Raw genomic sequence first — 23,549 nt, forward strand, 5'->3', positions numbered from 1 at the left:
AGTGTGAGGGTAATAATGTAGTTTTTGTGTCTTTGATGATAAAATCCTAGATTTTCTTCTCAGCATGGTTTTTTGAGTTCACATCAATCAAGACATTACTTTCTTTCAAATCTTCTCCAGAAGCAAGAAGAAAGTGAAAAATAATGATGTTATTTGATCCTGGTTTTTACAATGCCAAGAATCAATCTTTAAGAGAGTCAGATAACATCTGTCTCTATTAATCATTCACAGAGACTTAGAGCATAAAACCCGTGAAATCCACTCTGTCCTACTGAATAACTTAGAGTTCTTACTATTGTAAAATAAATTGTTCTGCTTTAAAAGAAAAAAAAAATAAATAAAAAGTAGAGAGATGTTCATAATTGTATCTATTTAAGTTACAATATTAATCTCTTCTTGTTGCATAATTAAATATAACCTAATGCTTTCTCTCCTTTTATGTATACCTCACCCAGGAGCCTTGCATTTTCTCTCATTATTCCTGCTCTGTGACCATTATGGTACATATGCGAGTGCACTGATCTCTGTGTGGCTACTCAGATTTAACCAGTTACTGTTTTCTAAAATTCAGCTATGTTTTTCTAAAAGCAGACACATTTTTGTTTGAAAGATAGATTTTAATGGTTCTAGTATCAAATGTCCAAATCTTCATAGAAATCAGGGAAAACAACTAAGTCAGGTTGCTCGGAGTTGTGTCCAATCTGGCCTTGAATGTTCCCAGGGATGAGACATCTACCACCTCTCTCAGCAACTTGTTCCAGTGTTTTACCACCCTCACTGTAAAAAAATTATTCCTTCTATCTAGTCTAAATCTGTCTTTTTTTAGTTTAAAAACATTAACTCTTGTCCTGTTGCAGGACAGGCCCTGCTAAAGATCCCAATGCAGGCTGCTGAGGGACACCACTTGTGACCAGTCTCCATCTGGACATGAAGCCTGCATCTCTCCAATTTAGAGAGGAGGATGCTATGGAAGCCTGTATCAAAGGCCTTACAGAAGTCCAGATATATTACGTTCATAGGTCTGCCCTTGTCCACTGATGTCATTCCATCATAGAAGGCCGTCAAGCAGGACTTGCCTTTGGTGAAGCCATGTTGGCTGTCTGAAATCACCTCTTTGTCCTCCATGTGCCTTAGCATAGATTCTATGAGGATCTGTTCCGTGATCTTCCTAGGCACAGAGGTGAAGCTTACAGGTCTGTAGTTCTCAGGGTCCATCTTTCTACCATTTTTAAAAATGCGTGCAATGTTTCCCTTTTTCCAGTCACCAGGAACTTCACCTGGCCACCATGACTTTTCAAATATGGAGAGTGGCTTGGCAGCTACATCAGCCAATTCCCTCAACATTCTGGGATGCATCTTGCCAGGTCCCATAGACTTACGTATGTTCAGGCTCCTCAGGTGGTCATGAACCTGAAATAAGTAGGTTATATAGGTGATAACTGACTTGAAAAATACATTTACTCATTTAATTTGACCACAGCTCTAAGCTCTCGTAGCTTTGAATTTGGACTAAACAACAGTAATTGCATGACCAGGTTCAGGCACTGTGTGCATATTTATTTTCAGTCGGGGTCTGCAACAGCCAGGATTCCCTGACTTTCACAGAGAAGCAGTAGTGGATCGTGGACTTCCCTCTGTGGTCTTCCTGGTTTATCATTTAAAAAAATAATGAGCCAAAAGCAGACAGTGAGAGACAACCAAAGCTTTAAAGTATACATAAATGTCCACCTGTGATTCTGAAGTTGTGGTTAGGATTTCTACACTGACCCCTGGGTTTTAATGAAAAATTGGTATCATGATGCCTCTCTCATGAAAGTTGGTACAATGTTGGTGAGGATGAAGTGTGGAAACCGAATAAGGAAGAGCAAAAAGAAGAAAAGAAATTTCAGAAAAATAAACAGGCTTGCATAAATACATTCCTTAAGGATAATCTTAGAGAATGTCTGGTATTTCTGCCAATAAGCAACCCTATCAAGAAGAAACAGCAGGGTGTGCAAACTTCTGAACATAAAGCTGTGAAATATTTCAGTCCTGGCCTGTGTTTTACCCTGCTCTCCTTCCTCTTCTGTGCAGTTCTGCACAGTGATACCTGGCCATCTCCACTGAAGGCGAGTTTCACTTGAGGACCAAGGTCTTCAGAGGAAAAAAACTAGATTATAAGCTGAGGGACATAAGAAATGTAGTAATTTGATATGTTCACTAAATTATCTAACTGACCAATTTCATATATCCAAAACAGTCTTGAGTGGCTCTGCAAAAAAAGATGGCAGCTGAGGGACAGAATCCTGCCTGGAGTTTGAAAAAATCCAACTCAAAATATAGAGGAGGTTGATATGAATACTGGTTAAGCTGATGTGTTCCTTAACAGAACTGGATTATGTAAAAGAATTTGGGAGAGAGCCAAGCACTGGTTTTGGAAAGAGAGAAAAAGCAGCAGCTGGGCTGCTCTCTGGCTCTCAGGAGAGCTGATCTTTGCTCTCTGCTTGACTCACTGGGGTCATTTCTTGTATTTATTGAAAGCTTTGATATTCCTGAAAGCACTGTGCAGCTTCAGCACTGTGTACAGGCAGGAGCATGAAGAAACCAGTTATGTACTTCTGAACAATTTTCTGGTCGATTGGACAAGAACCGAAAATGTTCTGCAGCTGTGATTTGGCTTCTGCAGGAATGCTTGTACAGTAGGCTGGTTATTGTTGTGCATCTCTTAAAAATCTGATGGCTGAAATTCCCATGTTAAGAGTAAGTCCTTGGGTCTCTTGTCTCATATTACAGCAAAAATCTGGTCTCTGAATGATGATTTATAGACTTCAGCCACAGAAATACTGACAAACTGAGTGCTCAATTTGTCACGTGTAAGAATTATAAGAAAAGCCTTGCATTGGAGAATCAAAAGGCACTTTAAAAATATGGGTCAGGGTAGCTTCACACATTTATGGGAGGGGTATTTTTCATTTTGGAGAAGATGATGAAATGAATCAGTTTGCACAAAGTTCTGCTGTAGTCTCCAGCAAAGGCAGGAGCTGAGAGGCTGGGTCTCCAGATTCCTGGTCACCTCCCTTAGCCCCAGAGCTGCCTTTCTCAGTTACAGCTTACTTCTGCAGGAGATTAAATGTTTCTTCTTTTACTTCTCCTTTACATTTGGTTATTCAGCAGGGCATGTCAGCTGCAGCTCTGAGCAGACAGAGCGTGCTGGCTCTGTGCTGACCCCACAGCCGCAGTGGTTTTTATGGCCAGAGCCTGGCTGCCTTGCAGTCAATGGCAAAGGTCCCGTTGGCAGTATGGCCAGAGTTTCAGTTATAAATCCCAAATTAGCACTCATGGATTATGACATTGTGGCTGGTCAGAGGCACAGTGCAAATTCTGGAGCTGTTGATAACACATATCAAAGCTGTCATATGCCTTGGATGATTGCATTGGAGAAACGGGAACACTTACAGAGGGTCTTCTTGGCTATGCATGTCTCTAATTGCTTTTTATTCTTATCCTTTACGAAATTATATGTTTTATTACCTTCTCAGGGTTTACAGTATTCTCTCTCAGCAAGTGCAGTAAGTCCATATGTGTTTGGCTCTGCCCACATTAACTATAAAGGCAAATCCTAGATCCTTTCCCAATTCCTGTGGCATTGTCACTGTCCTTAGAGACCTAGCAAATATGTTTATGAGCTCTTCTTTAATTTTACTGGGTACCATGTCTTTAGTGGTCTCAATATGTATTTCATTATAGAATATTATTTTATCAGCTTTTAGTAGTTGCTTTCCTGTACAGTATTAGAAAAACAAATATTTCTGGCAGAGTTAAAAAAAGACACAACAAAGATTATTTCCATAGTGTCATTAGAGCATGGCCTGGTGACAGCCTGGAAGCAGAATTTTCTAAAGAGAAAATCTGTTTCTGGCCCACATGGCCAGAATTGCAAACTTCCAAACTTATGGTTGACAGGACAGAGAAGGACTCTCGGTGAATACAATACATAGAGTTGTCTATTCTGTGTGTTTACAGTGGGCTCTGGGAGATGACTTTGTTGGCAGCTCAAACAAGTCCCCGTAAGGACAGTGAGGATCAGATAAGACTGCCTGGATAGTTGTGCAGCTTCTTTACAAGAAAGATTAAAGAGGGTAAAGCCTTAAGCGAGCTGCTCTGAGCCCTCAGCTGAGCATGTTTTGGGGAGGAGGTTGGACCAAAACCTGGATAGACTTCCCCACAAATTAGTTTGTGGGCAACAGTAATGTCAAGCTTGGCTCAGTTGCAGCTGGCTCTGATGTGACACCCCACACTACGGTGGCTGTGTGGCAGGAGGGACATGCTGCTGGCATGGGCCACCACTGGGCAGGAGAAGCCCCTCAGATGCGTGTTCAGAGGCTGCTGTGTTGTGTAGGCCCATGGGAGGGCTGTTATGCCCACCCCACCCCACTGGCTGTCCTCCTGTGGCAAACAACACCAGTTCTGGGACACTGGGCAGTGGTGCATTCTGCAGAGCACCTGGCAGAGGAAAGAAGCTGGAGCACTGTTTCATTTGTCATGGGGAGGTAACCAGTATAGACTTGACTCATGGATAGTGCATCACCTGCTGAGAAATTCAACTGTTAAATTAATTGGCATGAATACGAGATGTATACTTCTAATTGGCTTCAGTGCAATTATATCCAAAGGCCTCTTTTGTGGTCATGCACAGAGCTTAATTGCTATAGTTTAATATTACAATTTGAAAAGGCCTGGAAGGAGAGCTGAATATTAGGCTCCTGATGAATTATAATTATCACTTTGTGTAGATGGATGGAAAACATTTCTAATTAAATTATTCTTGTAACGTAAATTAATAGTGTGATCTGGATAAAGTACTTCTGATTTCACATCTAGAATATTTCTGAGAGCACCAAGTTTGTGCCAGAATTTCAGTAAGCAGGTCAAATTATCTTTTAAAAATACCTGACTTTTCACTCAATTTAGCAGATTATCATAGGTTTCTGCAGTGAAGATGTTCAGCAATAATAGAATAATTCAAATGTTGCACAGAGAATAAAATAAAATAGAATAAAATAAAATAGAATAAAATAAAACTATCAACTTACTCTCTTAGTTCTACAAGCACAGGGGTGTCACAGTCTAAATTACAGTGATTTATAGTGTAACTGTTACACATTTTCTTCCTGTATCATTTCATATCCATCTGAGGATTTGTGGAAGACATAAATCATTAAGCTAGTACTTTGAAAACAGGAAAGCTCGTTAGCAGCTCTACAGAAGGGGGTGAGATGGGCAAGGAAGGTGCAGGTCATTAAGGTTTGAAAGCGAAGGAAGTGTGAAAATTCTAAGAATTACTCTGCATGTGAAATCTGTCTCTGCTCTGTAAAAACCCCATGATTTTTGTATATGTCACATTTCTCATTAGGGAAACCTGCAATGAAGAAAGTAAACAGGTAAATGCAAAGGTCTCTACTGAAGGTGTCAGACTGCATTTCAAGAAGTGGATTATAGATAATCATTTTAAGATGACCAGTAGCATCCATGGCCTAATACATGTAGCTGACACGTTAGGTGTTGGCAGCAGCCCTTTCCAACAGGCCTCATCAGACATTCAGTGTAAGTTTCTGGAGCAACTCTCTGTGACTCCCAACAGGCTATTTTGACGGGGGTAAGTGGGAGATAGATGACCACTTTGTGTTAAAAGATGCTGGGAATTTTGTGTCAAGGCACTTGCTGTGTATATGGAAGCCTGTCCCTGAGATTTTCTGCATGCATGCCCTCTGTGTCTGCAGTACATTAGTGCAAACTGTATATATCAAAATTTGGCAGTACGGTATCTCTCTAAACATCGCATTAATCTGTCTGTCTGTCACCATGGTAACAAGGCTCCCTATTGATGACTGAAGAAGAGCTGAACCATTAAGACTAAATGTACATGGTTAAAAAAAAAGTGAGCAAGCTCACTTTGTGCAGTGCTATGGAGACACAAATGGTTGAAAACAGGCTAATTAGTATTTTCTATGCGTTATTTTTATTCATGGTTATAGGTCAGAAATAAAGCCTATTGCTAGAATGATCCTCAGATCTGATCTTTTCTTCTTCATACTTATTTATTACACATTCTGCTGAACTCAATGTAAAAAAATGTGTATTTTTTCAGAAGTTTACGTGTTCCATGGTATGTATTTGTCCCAGAGGGTGGAAAGACTATCTCACAGCTGCCAAGTACAAAGCAGATTAGAAATGTTACTGAATGTTTTGCTGCACATATTCTCTCTTTCTACCATGTTTGTAACATTGCCAAGACAAAATCTGTAAAGTGCACACATTCATTGAAGAATCAATGTCTAACTGAGCACTGTTGGTTAGATCTGAGATTTTTTGAGAAGTATAGTGTTGTGGAAACTCTGACATAAATTACTGAAGTCCACAAATCATTATTGGACAATGAATTTCCATTTTTTATTACACTGGCGCCATGCATGCTATTAATGGTAGACTCGAGTCTATAATTCTATTAGGCTATAAAGAGGTCTTTGGTTTTAGAGCAGTGTTCACTGAACAGTGATTTTTGTTCTCTAGAAAAAGGCTGTGTATTTTCTTTTCCCTTTGCAGATTTTCTTTTCCAAGCCTCTTTGCATTGCTCACAAGGTTAACATTAATAACAGCTACAAAGTGGATAAAATGAGGGACCAGAGAAAGAAGGAGGAATGCTGGGTTTCAGAATGCTTTGCCACATTCACTGAGCTGAAAGTATGATTATTACTATTTTTATGTTAGGCTTTACAGCTCTTTGATATTTGGTTTAAGCTATCGCCCTGATCATATAATAAGCTCTTGGATCAGGAGGTAGCTCACAAGGGTGTTTTATCAGCCCCATGAAGCCTGGCTGGTTGGAAGGTCAGACAGGCATTGCTGTGTCTGTGCATAGGGGTGGTGGAGTCTGTACATGTGCATGTATGTAGGGCATATGTGTATCAGGCAGATTTTATTAAATCTGATGTCCTAGTGGGCAAACATGGATGGTTTGCACTGTTACAAGTTATATGAACCCCTGGTAGGGCTGGAAGGTCAGCTGAACCTACCTGGTAAAACAAGGAGTCAGAACTGACATTTAATCTGCTTTCAGCTCAGTAAGAGGCTGGAGGAACTTGGAGGTGTGAGGGAAAGCAAGTAAGCAACCAAACTCATTCCTACCTTCCCTTCTTCCTTCCCTCACTCCCTCTTCAAGTAAAGAAAGCTGGTCCCTTGAACTGATAGAAACAAGGACTCCTGTCTGATGTGAAGCAGAGAGACAAGAAAGGAGTAACAACTGAAGACAGTCTTCCTAGTGTTGTCTTTGACAGAAAATAAGAGCTTAATTCTGAATTTTATAAATGCCAGGGTGGTGGCATTTATTGCCCTGGATGGACAGAGACAACATGATCTGACCGTAAATGCTTTTGGGGGTATAAAAGTATACCTTGGCCATGCAGATGGTGTCCGTCTGTGATGTATGTTGTGATCTAATTTGCCTTTGTCCTAAGCAGTATGTCACCTCCACCACTGGATCCATCAAGCCTTCCAAAAAGGTGAAGAACTGCAGCCACAGACGCAATTGCTTAATGTTCCTCTAGTTAGCTAAGCTTGCTAAGATTTTAAGACCTTTGTTGAGCAATACAATTAATTTTGGTTTCCTAAATGCTAAAATAACGATTTAGTATGGTCCCCTGATACAAAGAATTTCAGATAGTTTATTAGATGAAGAACCCTACAGTGCAATCAAATGGCATTCCTAGGGATGGGAGGAACTTTGTTTTTTACTTACAAAATTATGCATATTAGTAACTTTTAATTATGATTGTGTTAAAATTCAAAATTTAAAAGCTTTACCTATTAAAAAATGTTCCCCATTCTAATTCAATAGTGAAGAGAGAGTATTCTCTCCTTTCAAATAGAGCATTTTTTTTAAAAAAAGTATTTGTATTTTCATGATTTTTAGAATTAATAAAATTTATCTTTTTTTATTTGAATTTCACAAGATTTGAACAAGATCTTTTTTTACTCCCGTGAATTCCTTTCTCCCTTGAAAACTCAGTCTTCTGAAAAATCCATTTTCTTCAAAACATGCTTTTATGTTATAATAAAAACTTAGTTCAAATCCTCACCTAGCACAAGAGAGTTACTTCCTGGCCAGCTGTATTTCTGTCTTCAAGCTATGTAGTACTTATGTCCTCTCACTCCGATGGGAGATATTTGGCTATCCATAGAGGGCATGCTTTTCTCTTTCTATACAGCTGCAATTAATATAAGATGGAGCATGTTCAACTCAGTTTCAGTTCTCAAACACTCAACAGAGATAAAGCATATAACGATCAAATATTTTATTCCATTTTGGGCCAGCTAAGATTCTTGTTTCAGCACTCTTATGTTTCCAGCTGTCACATGTTGATGTCCTCTCCCAGAGCTCAATTTCATCCACTTGCTTTGTCAGTTGTACTCCATACAAGATATCTGTCAGGCACTTCACATTGTCTCTCAATGGTGCAAACAGCATGTTCCAGGCAGTGCCCTTTTTCAAATATAGAACTGAAGATATCCCTTCTTTTCTCCACCCTGACTATACTGTGAGATGAAAAGCACTGAGGATTTGGAAGATCATTGGTTATCACATCCTTGCAACACTGCAAAAAACAACTTCCTGCACTTGATGATGAAGCCATAGGAAGTCCCTGAATCACTCCATTCTCTTTGTCTTTCTTTATTGAAACTGAGGAAGATGTGGGCAGGATACCTGCATGCAGCAGTACAAGGTTCTTGATCTGCTTGCTGCCCAGAGCAGACTGGCAGGCTGTGACAGACAAATGCTATTACGGAGGTGGTGGGCTTTGATGGACATGGGACATGCACCAGCATCTCACCCACTAACAGGATCAGAGTGCTTTATTTCTGGAATGACAGGTTCTTCAAAAGCTTCTGACTTTCACCCCTGTTCAAACCTCATCCAAGGAAGAGCCACATACTAGTCAGCTCATCAAGCAACAGAACCAGCCCAAATAACTTTGAGCATCACTCATTCATGGTGGCCAAATTCAGTGCTACTCCACTGAAGTGGTCTGCATAGCAACACTAGATGAAGCCTTAACATGAAAGCACCTGGTTTTATTTAATTTGAGGGGTTAATTATGGCCAACTCTTGTACTTATGAGAAATATTTTTACATACAGATCTACATGTACTTCATAACATGCTTTTATTTAAAGGTTTCTGTTTGCTTTCTGTTTTGAGTGGGGGCTTGAAAGGCAAGTATTTACTTCCCTCATCTCAGCTCAACAGCTGGCCTCCTAGACAGGGAAGGTAGGAAACGTGGGCTGCCTCTGGCTGGAGGGGATATGGGTGGGGCAGGTAGCAGAGCAGTGAAATACTTCCAATCTGCCAGAGAGTGCCTGGGTGTGTGCTTCTACAAGCTTTCTATGGCACAAGCCTGACCACTGACCTTTGCAAAGAGCATTCCCCACCTTGCCAGCTTCTCAGAGACTGGGGAGGCGTTAAGCTTAGGAGCTGTTGAGAAGATGGAGGGTTAAATGCTTTGGGTATGCTGGTGCTTTTCATTATTTTGGAAAGAAATGGGAAAAGGAAGCGGGGGGGTCTGCGTTTTTTTGGGCTTTTTGTATAAAGAGGGAGAGGAAACTCTGGCTTTTGTTTTCTTGAGGAGGTGCAGAGGAAGGAAGGAACTAGTGCTTTGAGTTATGCATGGACAGGAAAATTCTGCCCTCTGAGCACTGGTATGAATGAACATTTATTAAAGTAGTGCCTTTCTGGCCCTGCAGACCCAGGTGCTGCTTGTGAGGTTGTGCTGTTGCTAACACACCTATGCCTGCCACCTCAGGGCTCAGGATTGCTTGCAGGCAGGAGCACTGGTGAGATGGGTATAGGAGACGGAATGACTTCATCATATGGGGCTAAGCCACAATGAAGGCTTCACCCACCCCCTCATACAGAGATGGTGTGAGATGCATCTGGGGATTCTCACAGGACATGGGAAACTGCTGAGCGCTGCATCCTGGCAGGCCATGTGGTCAGCAAGCCAAGTACACAGTCCCTCCAAACACTGCATCTGTGCAGCTTGGCTGGGGATGGGCACTTCATCCATGGTAAAAGAGCTGCAATGCCTGGAATAAACACAGGTTCTCCAGCTTAGCAGAAGCCAAGGTTCTGGAGAGCAGTGCCAGCTACCTACTCTGGAAAAGTGGAGAGTTGAAAATAACTGGTAGTTTTTCTCTTAGTGTAGTTGTTAGAACCGTGTAGACACAGCCTGTGGGAAGGTGAATCCTGTCTTTTGTTCCCTGCAACAGAGGAGTCCACACTGGGAAAAGACAGGACAGTATTTTCAGTGTTGCTGAAGATTATATGGGAATACAGGCTATGGGGAATGGCTTTGAAGTTCTTGACTGTAAACAGACCCACTTTGGATTTGCTGAAGCTAAACTGTACCAGATGTCTCCTGAATATGCATCATGCCCAGAATGCTAGTGCTGATTGGCACGTGATAACTCTGAGACAGACAGCTCATATGTGGCTTCCTGTGGCCAACAATTCTTGATTATCTACTGCTCAGCCCAGATACAGACCATAACATGGTGCCACAGAGAATGTTAGTCTCCAAGATGCAAAAACTCGTAAGTTATGAAGTATTTGTTATTGCAAAAACAAATGGACCTCAGAAAAGAAGGCAAAATATATTTCATGTAAGTCTAGGCTTTTCTGCAAGGTGTTGAGATGTGACATCTAGAGATGGTGCACCTGGCACAGGCAGGCTCAGGAGAGGCCTGAGATGCTGTCATGGTTTTCTGAGCTGTTGCACAAGGAACAGGTACAGTGGCAGCTGCAGCAAGCCAAGTAACAGCAGGTGGGGTATGTTTGCAGTGGAGGCTGTGCAAAGGTTACCCATGTGTGCTAGGCTTATTCTGAGCAACATGTTGTGGTTAGGTTCTGTGGTTAAAGCAGACAATTGCTGATCACTGTGCATTATGCATAACAGACAGGGCTATGGTATGCAGATAAAAAAGCATGGGATGGATTTTGCACTAAAATACGCTTCTCTGAGTGTGAAGAAAGGATGAAGCTAGTCCACTAGGAAAGCCCTAGCTTTGACCTGTATGCCAAAAGCTAGCCTGCACCAGTTGGCCTGAATAAGAATCACAAAAAGTGGAAGTTAAATTGGGTTCTCATAAATCCTCATGAGCTGCTCCTTCATGCTTCCAGTAATTAAAAAAACTACCAGGCATTCATCATCTCTGGGTCATCCAGGGCTGATGCTGTTTGCTTGAAGGAGTTGGGCTTCTCCCTATGGGCATTTGGAGACTTCCTTCTTCTACATGTAAGCCCTCTTTATAAACTTCCACATGTAAATATCTATCTTCGTATCTAAAACTTAAAAGGGGAGCCTACTTACTAGAAATTGAAGCTCTTCAAGCTCAGATATTCACACAGGCGTTCCCCTCCTGCCCTTTTTCCTTTGGATGTTACTGGTCACTTGGGGCTCTGTGGCTGAGAGGCCACTGCATTAGGATAGTCCACTTCATGTGCTCAGAGCTAGAAGGAAGGCAGGCTGAGTGCCTCCCACTATACTCAAAGTGAAAAGATCTCTCCAATGTCTGCTTCCACAAATGAATGTGTGGATTTCACATTGGCAGGAACTCTGGTTACTGGTAAACACTTTTGTTGTCTTTACATCGTCTGAGTTAAAATTGTTAAATTTAACAACCTCATTTCTTTCTGAAATTAAGAGGGTTTTTTTTTTCTCCTACACTGCTGTTAGTAATCTGTACCTACACTCCTTTTAATCAAATACAACATGTCAGTTCATAAAGCCTCCAAAACGAATCTTTGCATAATATTTATTGCATGAATATTTTTCTTTAGAATTCTGAATGGACTTCCTGGATTTGCTGGTTATAGTCTTATTGGTTTAAGATGTGATTATACTGCAGGCTGCCATTTACTTATCCAAATTAATTTATGTGATTTCTAGTAGATGAATATAAATTAATGCTACCAAAATTCAGATTTGTAAACTTATTCTCCTATTTTGTGTAAAAAGGATATGTTCTAAAGCCTTTACAAGTCATTCTCAGAATCTTGGCCAAAACCTTCTCTCTACCATAAATACTCCCCCACCTTTTCTTATAAGTAGTTCTTTAATTTTTTGAAGACTAATTATTGGATAAAATAATTAATGGCTAATAATCTTATAGGAAAAAATAGAAATATGTCTTATGAGGCCCACTTGGGCATATTTGAAGAAGGCAGACTTCTGAGAATGCTTAAAAGTGAGCCATTACATGGATTGTAATATGAAATATACGTTAAGTGAAAACTGTATTTCTGTCTGTCCTGGGTTGAGCCAGGATGAAGCAAATTTTCCTTTTTACTGATTTTTTTTTTCCTTCAGTGAGCTTTCTTTTTACTAGCAACAGTGTGTTCTTCTAAAGCTGATAAGACAGTGGAATGTTTTTCTAACTGCTGGGTCTTCAGGGTCACACCTTCACTCTGCCAGCTCAGACACTACGGGGAGATCTATGACCCCCCCATAGGAGGCTGAGTTTCTTCCTGTTTCTTCTTCTTCCCTTCTCTTCCGTCCATGGCCAGCATCCAGGGAGGACTCCATCCATCACCATTGACCCCCAGGCTCGAGCTCTCCTGACCCTCATCACTTTCCACTTTCTCCAGCAGCAGCTCCGGGATTTCTCAGGACTGTTCCAGCTGAGGGGAGTGCTGTGGGAGTTGCGGGGGGTGGGGGGACACGAGAGGCTTTTGCTCATACCTGAACATATTTGTATATATTTTCTTAAATCATTCATTAGTGTTTAATTAAAGCTGTGTAGTTTAGTTTTTCAATTCAGCCAAGTCTCTTTTTTCTCTCTCTCCTTCCCTACCTGGGTGGGAGGGGGAGAGGATCAAGAGCGTTGTTGTCGGACCTGAGTCAAACGGTGACACTGTCAGAAGATGTTAAATCAGCTAGCAGTAGAAATAGTTGCTAAAGCTCTGGTACCATAAACACATAACTAGTAGGGTACAAGCTTCTGAGCAGAGCCCACCCATTTAAGTGTTCACAGAAATATGAGAATGATCACTATAGTAAATATATGAACAAAAATAACTGAACAATTATTTTATTTTATTCCACTAACTATACTTGTGTATGATCAGTATCACATTTCTGTTGATTGTTAGACTTCCTTTCTCTACCACAGTGTTGTCAGTCACATGATTCATGAATCATATCTAGTCCTTTGTATACAGAGCTCATTGAATACTCAGATCCTACGGAGTATAAATTATCAAGTAAATGAAATATTTTTAAAATCCTGTTTTGTGGGGAGAAGGGAAGGAACCTAGACTTTCCAAATTTGCAATTAATTCGGTAGTTACAGTGCTGCACCCCTTAGTCTGTCATGGTTTATTGTCCTGAAAACATTAGCTCTGAGAGGTGTAAAATTACCTGTTCTCCATTATTCTTTTTGCTCATTGTTTTATGGTGGAAAGGTGGGAAAGAGAGGTGGGTACAAAACTGAAGACCAACATTGTCATTTGCTGAAAGAAAGTATATGCAGGAGGGGAGGGCAGGTGTAGAAGTGACATAGAACCAAGTTGAAGGCAAGGCAAGGAGTATGGGAAAGGAAAGAAATAATACTAAATCTTTCCTGTTAATGATGCTGAATTGTGACAATGAAGCCTTAAAGAGATTTTCAAAGGCAGTTAGATCCATTTTGAGACAACCTAGTTAAGTGTTCAATGATGCAGATAGCCCCCCTCAGGGATTTTCAGAAGTCTCTAGTTGCCTCATTCCTCCAGGAAAACTATTATGTATTTTGTGTTAATCCACATAAACACACACCATGGACGTGTTCCAGTGACAGCAATGGATAGTGCTGCTGTAAATGCTCAAAGTGTGTCATCCAAAACAATCCAACAGCCCATGACTATAATGATGAAGAAGGCTTTTCTCAAAATGAGTGTCATGCTCCTGCATGAGCTGGATGGCATCACTTTCCTGCACTCCTCTGCAGAGCACAAGTTCCAACTTTCCCACAGTACTGTAAGCAGCTGTTTGCTGAGGCAGCAGACAAGGGAAAAGGCAGCCAGGAAACATACACAGAGGGGAGAAAAACAGGTTGTCTATGAGACAGATAAACTGGAGTATATTTGCAGTTATTCTTTTGTTGACCAGGAGTCCAGTCCCTTCTACAGTCCCAAGTGGGAAACAGGAGGAAAAAAAGAAACACCTGTAAAATGGATGTTCTTTTACACAAGAGATATTAATTAAAGAACTTAATCTGAAAATGTTTACTGTTTTAATTGGTTCATTAAAATAATTGCAGTTGACAGCATCTCTTTAATTACAGGACCATTTGTAGGTGTGTATTTTATTATTTTTTGTTTTGTTTCCTATGGGAATAGACTTAAGCAATGGTTCAAAGTGTCAGTCAAACATCAGTTCTCTTCCCAGACAAAGACTTTGGAACTTGCTTTGCTGAATAGGAAAAAGAGTAGACATTTCAACTGTAACTAAATTCTTAAAAGTTTCCTGAAAACCAATGGAAGAAAGACAAATTAATGCCAACATTGTGGAAAGGACTTGGACATTATGTATTATGATCCTGAGTAAGTCATCATGAGATGGCTTGAGCTTATCAAACAGCCCACAACTACCGGAGGGGAAGAAAGGTCCTGCTCTCCCTTCCCTTTTTGTCTTTAAGCTGCGTGTTGTCTTTTCTCACTTTTTCTCTCGCTCCTATGGGATGAGCACATGTGGTTGAGCCTGCAGTTCAGTATAACTACTGTCTACAGGCCCACTCCCCACCCTTATCTTATATATATTTAAATTGATATTATGTGTATTTATACAGAGAATAAGCCTTTCCTCTTTCACTTCCCTTTCCCTCAGCAATGTGTTCCTGCTCCTCCCTTGTACCAGTCCTGGATGCTTTGTCATGTCCCTTGCCAAGTCATTTCAGCATGATGAAGTGACAGAAAATTAACTCGGTGACAAAAAAAGGGAATAGTTTTCTACTTCTACTGATGCGTTTGTACCAAGACAGCTCAGCAAAACATCTGATGCTGCAAGGGAGAGGGGTGAAATGATGTGAGTAGAAGAGAAGACAGGAGAACGGCCACCCTTTGCTGCTAGTTTAGGAGCAGGGAAAGCAGGAGAAAGGGAAGCCTTCCTTCCTTGATGCAAGTGAGCTGCTAACTCTGCCCAGCCACTCACCCATCTTAAGTCACTTCACTTCTGGTCACTTGTTGGCATCCAGCTGGCCCTAGTCCATGTGTCTGCAGCTCCCAGTTAGCCACAGTATGCGATTCTCCTGTCACATGGGGAGGAGCATCATGCGGACCATGGGGGAAAGCAAGGTTGTTGTGATGGAGAAAGGAAACCCATCTCCCTTTCATCCGCTGCTCACACAGACACTTGTTTTAATATTACTTGTGCTGAATAAAAAAATTAGGCCTGGCTCCATAGTAAGGAGTTATTCAATGGAGACACCTAGGAATTGGAAAGCACATGTGCTTGGAAGAATACAGATTGGTATGACCCACCATTGTATTTGTTTCTCTGAAGTGCTAAGTTCATTTCCTGTAAGTATTGCAGGGGGAAAAAAAGTGTTTTTAAAGAGGAAATTTACTGAAGGAAAAGTATCAGTAATGTGAATGCCTGACCTTCACTGACGTGCAGAAATTTCTGTATAGTACTGATGGATTAAATGATGCTGTTCTGCATCAAGCAAAGACGATTACAAGGTTCTTCACAGGGAAGCAACACATCGAATTAATTGTAATTCACTCCAGTGTTTGAACAGTGTGCTCTACTAATACATGATGTAAGACTGAAGAAAATTATTTCCTGGCTCCAGTGAGGGAATGTTTGATGTGCTCCAAGACTGATAACACTGGAAAATTTTTTTCCCTCATGTAACTGTGCTTTACTGGCCCTTTCTGTTGGTTGGCTGCATGAGCTTGCCAGGATGAAAGGTTTTTAGAACCAGATTAAATATGGTTAAAATACCACAATGATGACTTCACACATTGCCCATGTTTATTTTTTTCAGTTTGAATTGTAAGATTTTGAGGCAGTCCCTCCTGAGCTTTGGAAGCAGTCACTGATCAGGAAGGCATGGCCAACTCTGAAAACCTCTGAATTTTGACTGCATTTTTAAGGAGAATTCTCATTTTATTCTGCTGGAATAAATTAAAATATCCGTAGCTTCTCCTTTCTAACCAAAGTAATGAAGCTGTATGGCAAGATGCCAAAGTAATATGTTGAAAAACTATAACAGTATTTCAGACTCTGTATGATTAAGCCATTTCATGTTTTTAAATGATAAACTACTGTGTTTTTAACACATGGAAACAGGAAAAAGCCACCCCGATCAAGAGACACAATTTTAATATGCAGCTGATAAATGAAAACACAAAATGGGTTCTGGTCTCTAGAGCTTGCCATTAAAAAGATTTCTTACCTCCTCCTACCTGCTCACCTCACATGCTGCTTAGAACTTTGTTGGAGGCTGTACAATAAAAGACTAGTTATATCAGTCTTTCAAAAGCAAGACTTAAGAGACATTAAAAGCTTTTTGGACCTGCTTAACTTGATTACATTGTTGCAATGACAATCTCTCTGGTTTTTTTTATTCCTTAGAGAGTCATTCTGATGTGCATTTTCACTCTCTCTTCCTGACAACTTTTAAGAAATGTAATATTTCTAGTTAATCCAAAGCCTTTTTCAAGGAAACGAAGTATTTCCACCAAATGAATAGTTCATATTGGTAAGACTCTAAAATGATGGCTTGCTGTCCAAGCAGTATTACAGAGAGAGGTTACTTCTGAAAAACAGCAGAGAAAAAGGAAAAAAATATTTGATGATACAAAACTGAGAGAGGTGGCTGACACTCCAGAGGGCTGTGCTGCCATCCAGTGTGACCTGGATAGGCTGGAGAGCTGGGCAGAGAGGAACCTAATGAGGTTCAACAAAGGCAAGTGTAGGGTCCTGCACCTGGGGAGGAAGAAATCCATGCACTAATATAGGTTAGAGGTGGACCTGCTGGAAAGCAGTTCTGAGGAGAAGGATCTGGGAGTCCTGATAGACAGTAAACTATCCATGAGCCAGCAATGTGCCCTTGCTGCCAAGAAGGCCAATGGAATCCTGGGGTGCATAAGGAAGTGTGTGGCCAGTAGGTTGAGGAAGGTCATTCTCCCCCTCTACTCAACCCTGGTGAGGCCACAGCTGGAATACTGCATCCAGTTCTGGGCTCCTCAGTTCAAGAGAGACAGGGAGCTACTGGAGAGAGTCCAGAGGAGGGCAATAAAGACGACTGGGGGGCTGGAGCATCTCCCTTATGAGGAAAGGCTGAGAGAGCTGGGATTCTTTAGCCTGGAGAAGAGAATGCTGAGGGGAGACCTTATTAATGCCAGTAAGTATCTAAAGGGTGGGTGCAAGGAGGATGGAGCCAAACTCTTTTCAGCAGTTCCCAGTGACAGGACAAGGGGCAATGGGCACAAGATGGAACATAGTAAGTTCAATTTAAATATAAGAAAAAACTTCTTTACAGTGAGGGTGACAGAGCACTGGAACAGGCTGCCCAGGGAGGTTGTGGAGGCCCCGTCTCTGGAGATATTCAAGACCCACCTGGATGCAGTCCTGAGTAGTGTGCTTTAGGGGATCCTGCTTTAGCAGGGGGGTTGGACTAGATGATCTCTAGAGGTCCCTTCCAACTCTGACAATTCCGTGATTCTGTGATCCATGATCTGTTCAGGAAAACAGGTGTATTGTAAAAAACTCTTGACATTATGTGTTCTTGCCGTTGTAAAGGATGTGCTGTAGTATTTAACAAGTCTGGACCTGCCAGGCTACTTTCAGTGGCTCGTATGGCAATAATCACTTAAAGACTTTGTCTGATTATGCTTCCAGCATAGTCAAGCAGATTCTGCATGAAGCATGGTAACAGATGTAAGGAGATGTGTTATCTCAGCAAATTAGCTTCCCTGTTGTTTTAAGACTTGCCCTTATAAAACCTCCACACTACAGACAGGGTAAGAGATGGCAGCTTTCAGGGGAAGCAGCTCTTTCATTAGCATTTTCCTAACAAAAAGATAGCCTGTCTTTAAAAAAACTAACTAACTAACGTTGCTGCAACATATTGATCTATTTAATGAGATCAACGTGAGTCACAAATAAGAAATCAGGAGACTGCACACCCTAACACATGATCCTACAAAATTTTATTAAGAAAGAATATTTATCCTACCTACTGTGTTAAAGATTTAATGTATTCAGTGCCTCAAACCAATTCTCATTAATATTGTGAACAAACAATAACAAAGCCTTTCAAGAACAATGCTGAACTATGTAAAATATAAGCTGTATAAAGTTTTCTTTGTAAGGGAGTTTTCAAGTTGTTTTAAAAACAACTTCAAAGAGAGGTTCATAGTATGGTCATAATGTTTGCAAAAGGATGTCAATAGTACTCTAAATTCCAGTGCAACACTGGTGGTGATTAGGGACTAGAACAGGCTATCACGTGAAAAAAAGTACAGTGTGTGGCACTGGATGATCCTGTTAGAATAAAAGTAAATTCACTGTTAAAAGTGTTTGTTCTCTGAGTTTGACTTTTGGAGTTATTTTTTCCAGGCACTCCTCAAATTCCTTTTTGTATTCTTCTCCATTGATATGGCTGAAGTTCACTTCCCACTCTTTTAACATCTTAAAACCCAAGGGAAAGACTGAGGAGTGAGACGGCAGCTTGAACAAGGTGCTGATATTGTTTATAAATGTTTTGCTTCTGAAGAGTGTTTCTGAAATTAGCTGGAGTGGTACCTGTGATGATAAGCCAACAATGACACTTTTACATAAAGTGTTTGCTCTGTTTGCCAATGTCTAAAAGATTTCATCATCTCAGGAGAGAATAGTGCCATTTGACATCATACAGTCATTAATATTGTCAAAACACTGAAGAGAGATCTTTAGCAATATGCTAATTTTTATTACCTGGTGAAGACTGAAAATGCTTGTCAATGAGCCACAAAATTTCTGTCAGCAGCCTTCTGCTGGCATATATTGATGCTGTATTAAGGAAGACAGAAACACTATTAGCTGTTTATGAAGAACATTTTAAAGAATTAAGAAATGCTGTGATATCTAAGTTATGAGGTAGCAGGCAAGCTGTTGACAGCAGGCACTACAAGAGGAAGAGGAGATGAAAAGGAATAACGCAGCAGCATCTACTACATGTGGGAAAAAGGATGCTAATGCATTTGCAGATGAGATGATATCAGGAACTGGTTTTATATCCTGCTGCCCACTTGCGAAAGGATTACTCATTTACACCTCACAGAGGGAGACACCTGTCTGTATTTTTCCCTATGTGGCACTAACATTTCCAAAATTATTCTTAGGTATTGATAAAATGGATCATAGACTCACCGGGAGAGTGTCTACCAGGCTACTCTGTATAATTCGGTTACCAAATTAATTAATTTCCTCCAAGGAAGAGGGAATATCCAGTGCTAGTCAATCTGTTCCATGGTTCCTTTGTTATCAGGCACTGTTTATAGATAAAAAATTAGCTTATCATTAAATTAAAGGGATAAATATTCCATTACAAAACTAGAAATATAATTATGAAAACAGAAAACACATTGCCTATGTACAAGAACTCAGCTGCATCCTCATGCTCTATTTTTGGTGTCTCTCCCAGGACAACATTAAACCATGAGAGATGCAGGCCGATTGTAATGAATCTAAAAGTTTTCCAGAGATCAGTTTAATATGCTTTTGCAGTTTTTGACCTGAGGATTGACTCCTACCGCATGTCTCAAACTAGTCCATTCTCTGCAGGTTACACAGCTCTGCAATTATTTTGCAAACCTTTTTAAAAGATGTGTCGAAGGGAAACCCTTGTTAGCACTGCATGCCCACTTAACTCTAGGAGTTCATATGGTGACTCCACCGCTTCCCCGAGCTTGTCAGTTCCAGTGGCTGACAGCCCTTTCAGTGACTAAATTTTCCCTGATGTCCTATCTAAACCTCCCCTGGTGCAACTTGAGGCCGTTTCCTGTTGCGCTATCACCTGTTACTAGGGAGATGAGACCAACCTCCTTTCAGGTAGCTCGAGTGAGAGGTAAGGTCTCCCCTTAGCCTCCTTTTCTTCAGACTTCAGACCAACCCCAGTTCCCTCAGATGCTCCTCCTAAGACTTGTGCTTTAGATCCTTCAGCTTTGTTGCTTTCTTCGGATGTGCACGGAGAACACAGCTGGCAGAAGCGGCAGGAAACAGCTTTGGGAGCGGTTCTCCCTTCGCCGTGGGGAGCCCCCCGTTCCCTGGGCTCTGCGGGTGACCCTGCTGCCGTTCCACGCCAGGGCAGGATTGCGCGGGAAGGGCTTGGTGCAGGACTGGTTCTGGAAAAGCGTTTCCTTCGCGCCTTGTGCCCTTCTGGGAACATCAGTCAGGACAGGGTCGGTACGAGCACCTCAGCGTTGGAGACGAGTCCGTTTCTCGCAGCGACCTCGCGGAGCGCGGACACCGCCGGGGCCGGGGCACGCCGGCCGGCCCGAGCGGAGCGGGGCAGCCCCGGCCGGCCCATCTCACCACCACAGCCCAGAACCTCGGGCACGCAGGGCAGAACCTCAGGCCTGACTGAAATACAAGCCCAGACACAAACACACCAGCCGCAACCGTGCCAGCCCCAGCAGGTGGGAAGGCAGGGCTGCCTCGGGGGCACAGGGCCCTGTGGAGGGCAAGAACCGCAGGTCACAGCCGGGCCGGGCGAGGTCACCTCAGGCCCGCACGGGGCGGCAGCCACCCTCCCGCCCTTCCCGCTCTGCGCTGCCCCAGCGCCGGGCCCCGCCGCTGCTCCCGCGCTGCCCGCCCCCCGCCGGGGCGGCTCGCAGGGCATGCTGGGGCTTGTAGTCCCTCCCGCCGCCCTCCCGCCTGCGGGGCCTCCTCGCTGAGTCTGGGGAGCAAAACTACAACTCCCGGCGGGCGGAGGGGCGTGCCGCTGAGCGGCCGTGTCTCAGCCTGCACGGGGATGGGGGCTGGTCCCGCTAGGTCGGGCCGCGGAGGCGGAGTTTCCCTTTCGCTGTCGCTTGGCCGCACCGCTCGTTCGGCTTCGGCCCGGCCGCCGGAGCAGGGGAGGAGGAGGGGGCTGAACCGGCAGACATCGCGTGCCCGGGGGCGGCGCGGCGCCGGTTGGCGGGGGCCGGAGGAGGCGCGGGCTGAGCGGGCGCGGGGCGGGAGCGGGGCTGCGGCGCGGGCACTGGCCCGGCCCGCTCCCCTGCGCCCGCCGGCGGGGGCGGCCACGGAGATGAAGAGTTAGCCCTGTCTCCGCGCTCCGGCGGCCGGAGAGAGGGCTGCGCCGGGCCGGGCCGGCGTCCCCGGCGGGGCGGGTGCGGGGGAGCTGCCTGTCCCCTGGCCGGGACCCGGCGGGCTGAGCGGGGGGTGCGCGCCTGTGTGGTCCCGTCCCCCGCCGCCTCCCTCCGCTCCTCCCGCGGGCGGCCGGCGCTGCGGTGGTTGCCGCCTCCCCCTGAAGATGAAGAGGTGGCAGCTGCTGCTCCTGGGTCTGGCTGCCGGGGAGAAACCTGGGTAGAGGCTCCGACAAAAAAAAAAAAAAAAAAAAAAAAAAAAAGAAGAGGGGAGAGAAAGTCGCTGCTCTCCGGCTCGGCGGAGCGGAGGGGTAGCTGAGCGTTTTTCTCGCCTTGCTCCGGGCAGCAGCGCAGCGCACGCAGGGGCGCGGGCGGGCAGCCGCGGGGCGGGGAGGGGGCAGGATGCGGGGGGGGCCCCGGCAGCGCCGCGGGCCGCGGGCGAGAGGCTGCGGCGCGGCGGGGCGCGGGTGCGGGCGGCCCTGAGGCTGGCGGCGAGCATGGTGCGGGGAGAGGGGAGAAGTCCCGGCAGAGATCTCCCACCGGCGGCGGAGCCTCCCTCTCCTCTCGCTTCCCGACCCCCTTTCCGCACGGCCGCCCGCCCCGCGGGGCTGGGCCGCGGAGGAGCATGAGGCGGCGGCGGGGACCTGTTGTGTAGCGGAGGCGGGGGCTGCGGCGGCGGGAGGCGGGGAGCGGCGCGGCGGGGACTGAGGATGAGGAGGACCTGCTCCCGGGGTGCTGGTGTCTGTCGGGGACCGGCCCTGCCCCGGGCTGCCTCGGGGGCGGGAGAGACCCCCGCGAGCAAGTGGTGACAGGGGGGGAAAGGCTCTCGGGGAGCCCCCGGGGCTGCGCCCGCCGGACTGCGGCTTCGGGAGGAGGAGAGCGAGCTTGGAGTGTTTCTCGGAAGCTGGAGGAGCAGCCCGGTTGCTTTCTCGCTTTTTGTTTTTATGTTTGGTTTTTTTTGTGTTTTTTTTTTTCCTGCTTCATGGTTTGTTACGCTCATCTCCCGAGGGAACGTTGTAGGGATGGTCATTTTTAGCAGTGGAATCTGCGCAAAGGAGGATTATAACAAATCTCTATGAATGATAGACTCGATTGCTAAACCTTGCCTTGACCCGCCTTCTGACCCTCGGAGAGATCTCAGGGTGTGCGTGGGAAGGAGAAAAAAACCCCTCCCCTTTGAAAATAAACTTGAGGAAAAAAAGACATTTTTTTTCTTTTTTTTTGGACAGCCTAACTGTTTTATAATCACTTTTTTTTTTTTGTCGTATTTTGTGATAATTCTTTTCAAAAAGGATTGCCCTACATGATTGTTTTGTAACTGGTGGAGGAAGGAAGGATCCCTCTCAAGCGTTTCTGATTTGACAGCTCTGCTTTCTGAAGAGTTAACCGGTGTTTGCATGATACACCTATTGCTAGTGTGGTAGCAGACTTCTCGTTTTTTATTTGCTTTTTTATTAACTGAGGCTGGTGGAGAGAGTTATCCTGGCCAGAAGAATATTTGCACACACACACACACACACATCTATATATAGTATATATTTTTGGTGGGGTTCTCCCCACATTTTACTGTCTCTTGATGACTCCTGGAGGTGGTAGTGGGCCCATGAAAGACTGTGAATACAGTCAGATCAGCACACACAGCTCTTCGTCTCCCATGGAGTCTCCCCATAAGAAAAAGAAATCGGCTCCCAAGAGAAAATGGGAGGTTTTTCCTGGAAGAAACAAATTCTTCTGCAATGGGAGGATCATGATGGCTCGACAGACTGGAGTCTTCTACTTGACTCTTGTTCTCATCTTGGTCACCAGTGGACTCTTCTTTGCATTTGAGTAAGTGACACCGAAGTCTTCATATCTTGCTTCTCTTCCTCTAGTTATTTATTTTCTGGCTGAAAACAAAGTAAAACATATTTATTTAAATGTCATAGAGAATGTTGGTTTATATAATTGAAAATAGTATCTAATTATACCGAGGGACACACGGTTCCATTTCGATTGTCGTACTCCGTGGAAAACTGATGTTTGAGGATTAAGGTTGTAGTGCTTTTATACCACAGGTTTCCAGCTCTTGCTGATGTTGCAAGAGCAGTGTTAAACAGCAGGTTTGGAATAATCAGGAAATGATGTAGCTTCTTGTCTGTCATTTACTCTGCTGATAATCAAAACTGGTAGGTGCAAAAATACTG

The 23,549-nt window shown here is 43.6% G+C and overlaps 2 protein-coding genes across 11 annotated transcripts in view; both read left to right on the forward strand.

The window, feature by feature from the left end:
- Window positions 1-23,549, forward strand: part of LOC127383389 (sorting nexin-9-like) — a 625,662-nt gene that overhangs the window by 409,022 nt on the left and 193,091 nt on the right. The window lies entirely within an intron of this gene.
- Window positions 21,814-23,549, forward strand: part of ZDHHC14 (zinc finger DHHC-type palmitoyltransferase 14) — a 96,438-nt gene continuing 94,702 nt past the window's right edge. For 4 of the 10 annotated variants that reach the window (XM_051616271.1, XM_051616273.1, XM_051616277.1 and 1 more), the window contains exon 1: window positions 21,819-23,193. In XM_051616271.1, the coding sequence (XP_051472231.1) occupies window positions 22,943-23,193 (251 nt within the window). In that variant the 5' untranslated portion in view covers window positions 21,819-22,942. Of the gene's footprint in view, window positions 23,194-23,549 lie in introns of all 10 variants that reach the window. The other 6 variants (XR_007889182.1, XM_051616282.1, XM_051616281.1 and 3 more) reach the window with 3 other exon arrangements.

This window comes from Apus apus, chromosome 3 (genome assembly GCF_020740795.1).
Source record: "Apus apus isolate bApuApu2 chromosome 3, bApuApu2.pri.cur, whole genome shotgun sequence".
In the NCBI taxonomy this organism is placed as follows: Eukaryota; Metazoa; Chordata; class Aves; order Apodiformes; family Apodidae; genus Apus; species Apus apus.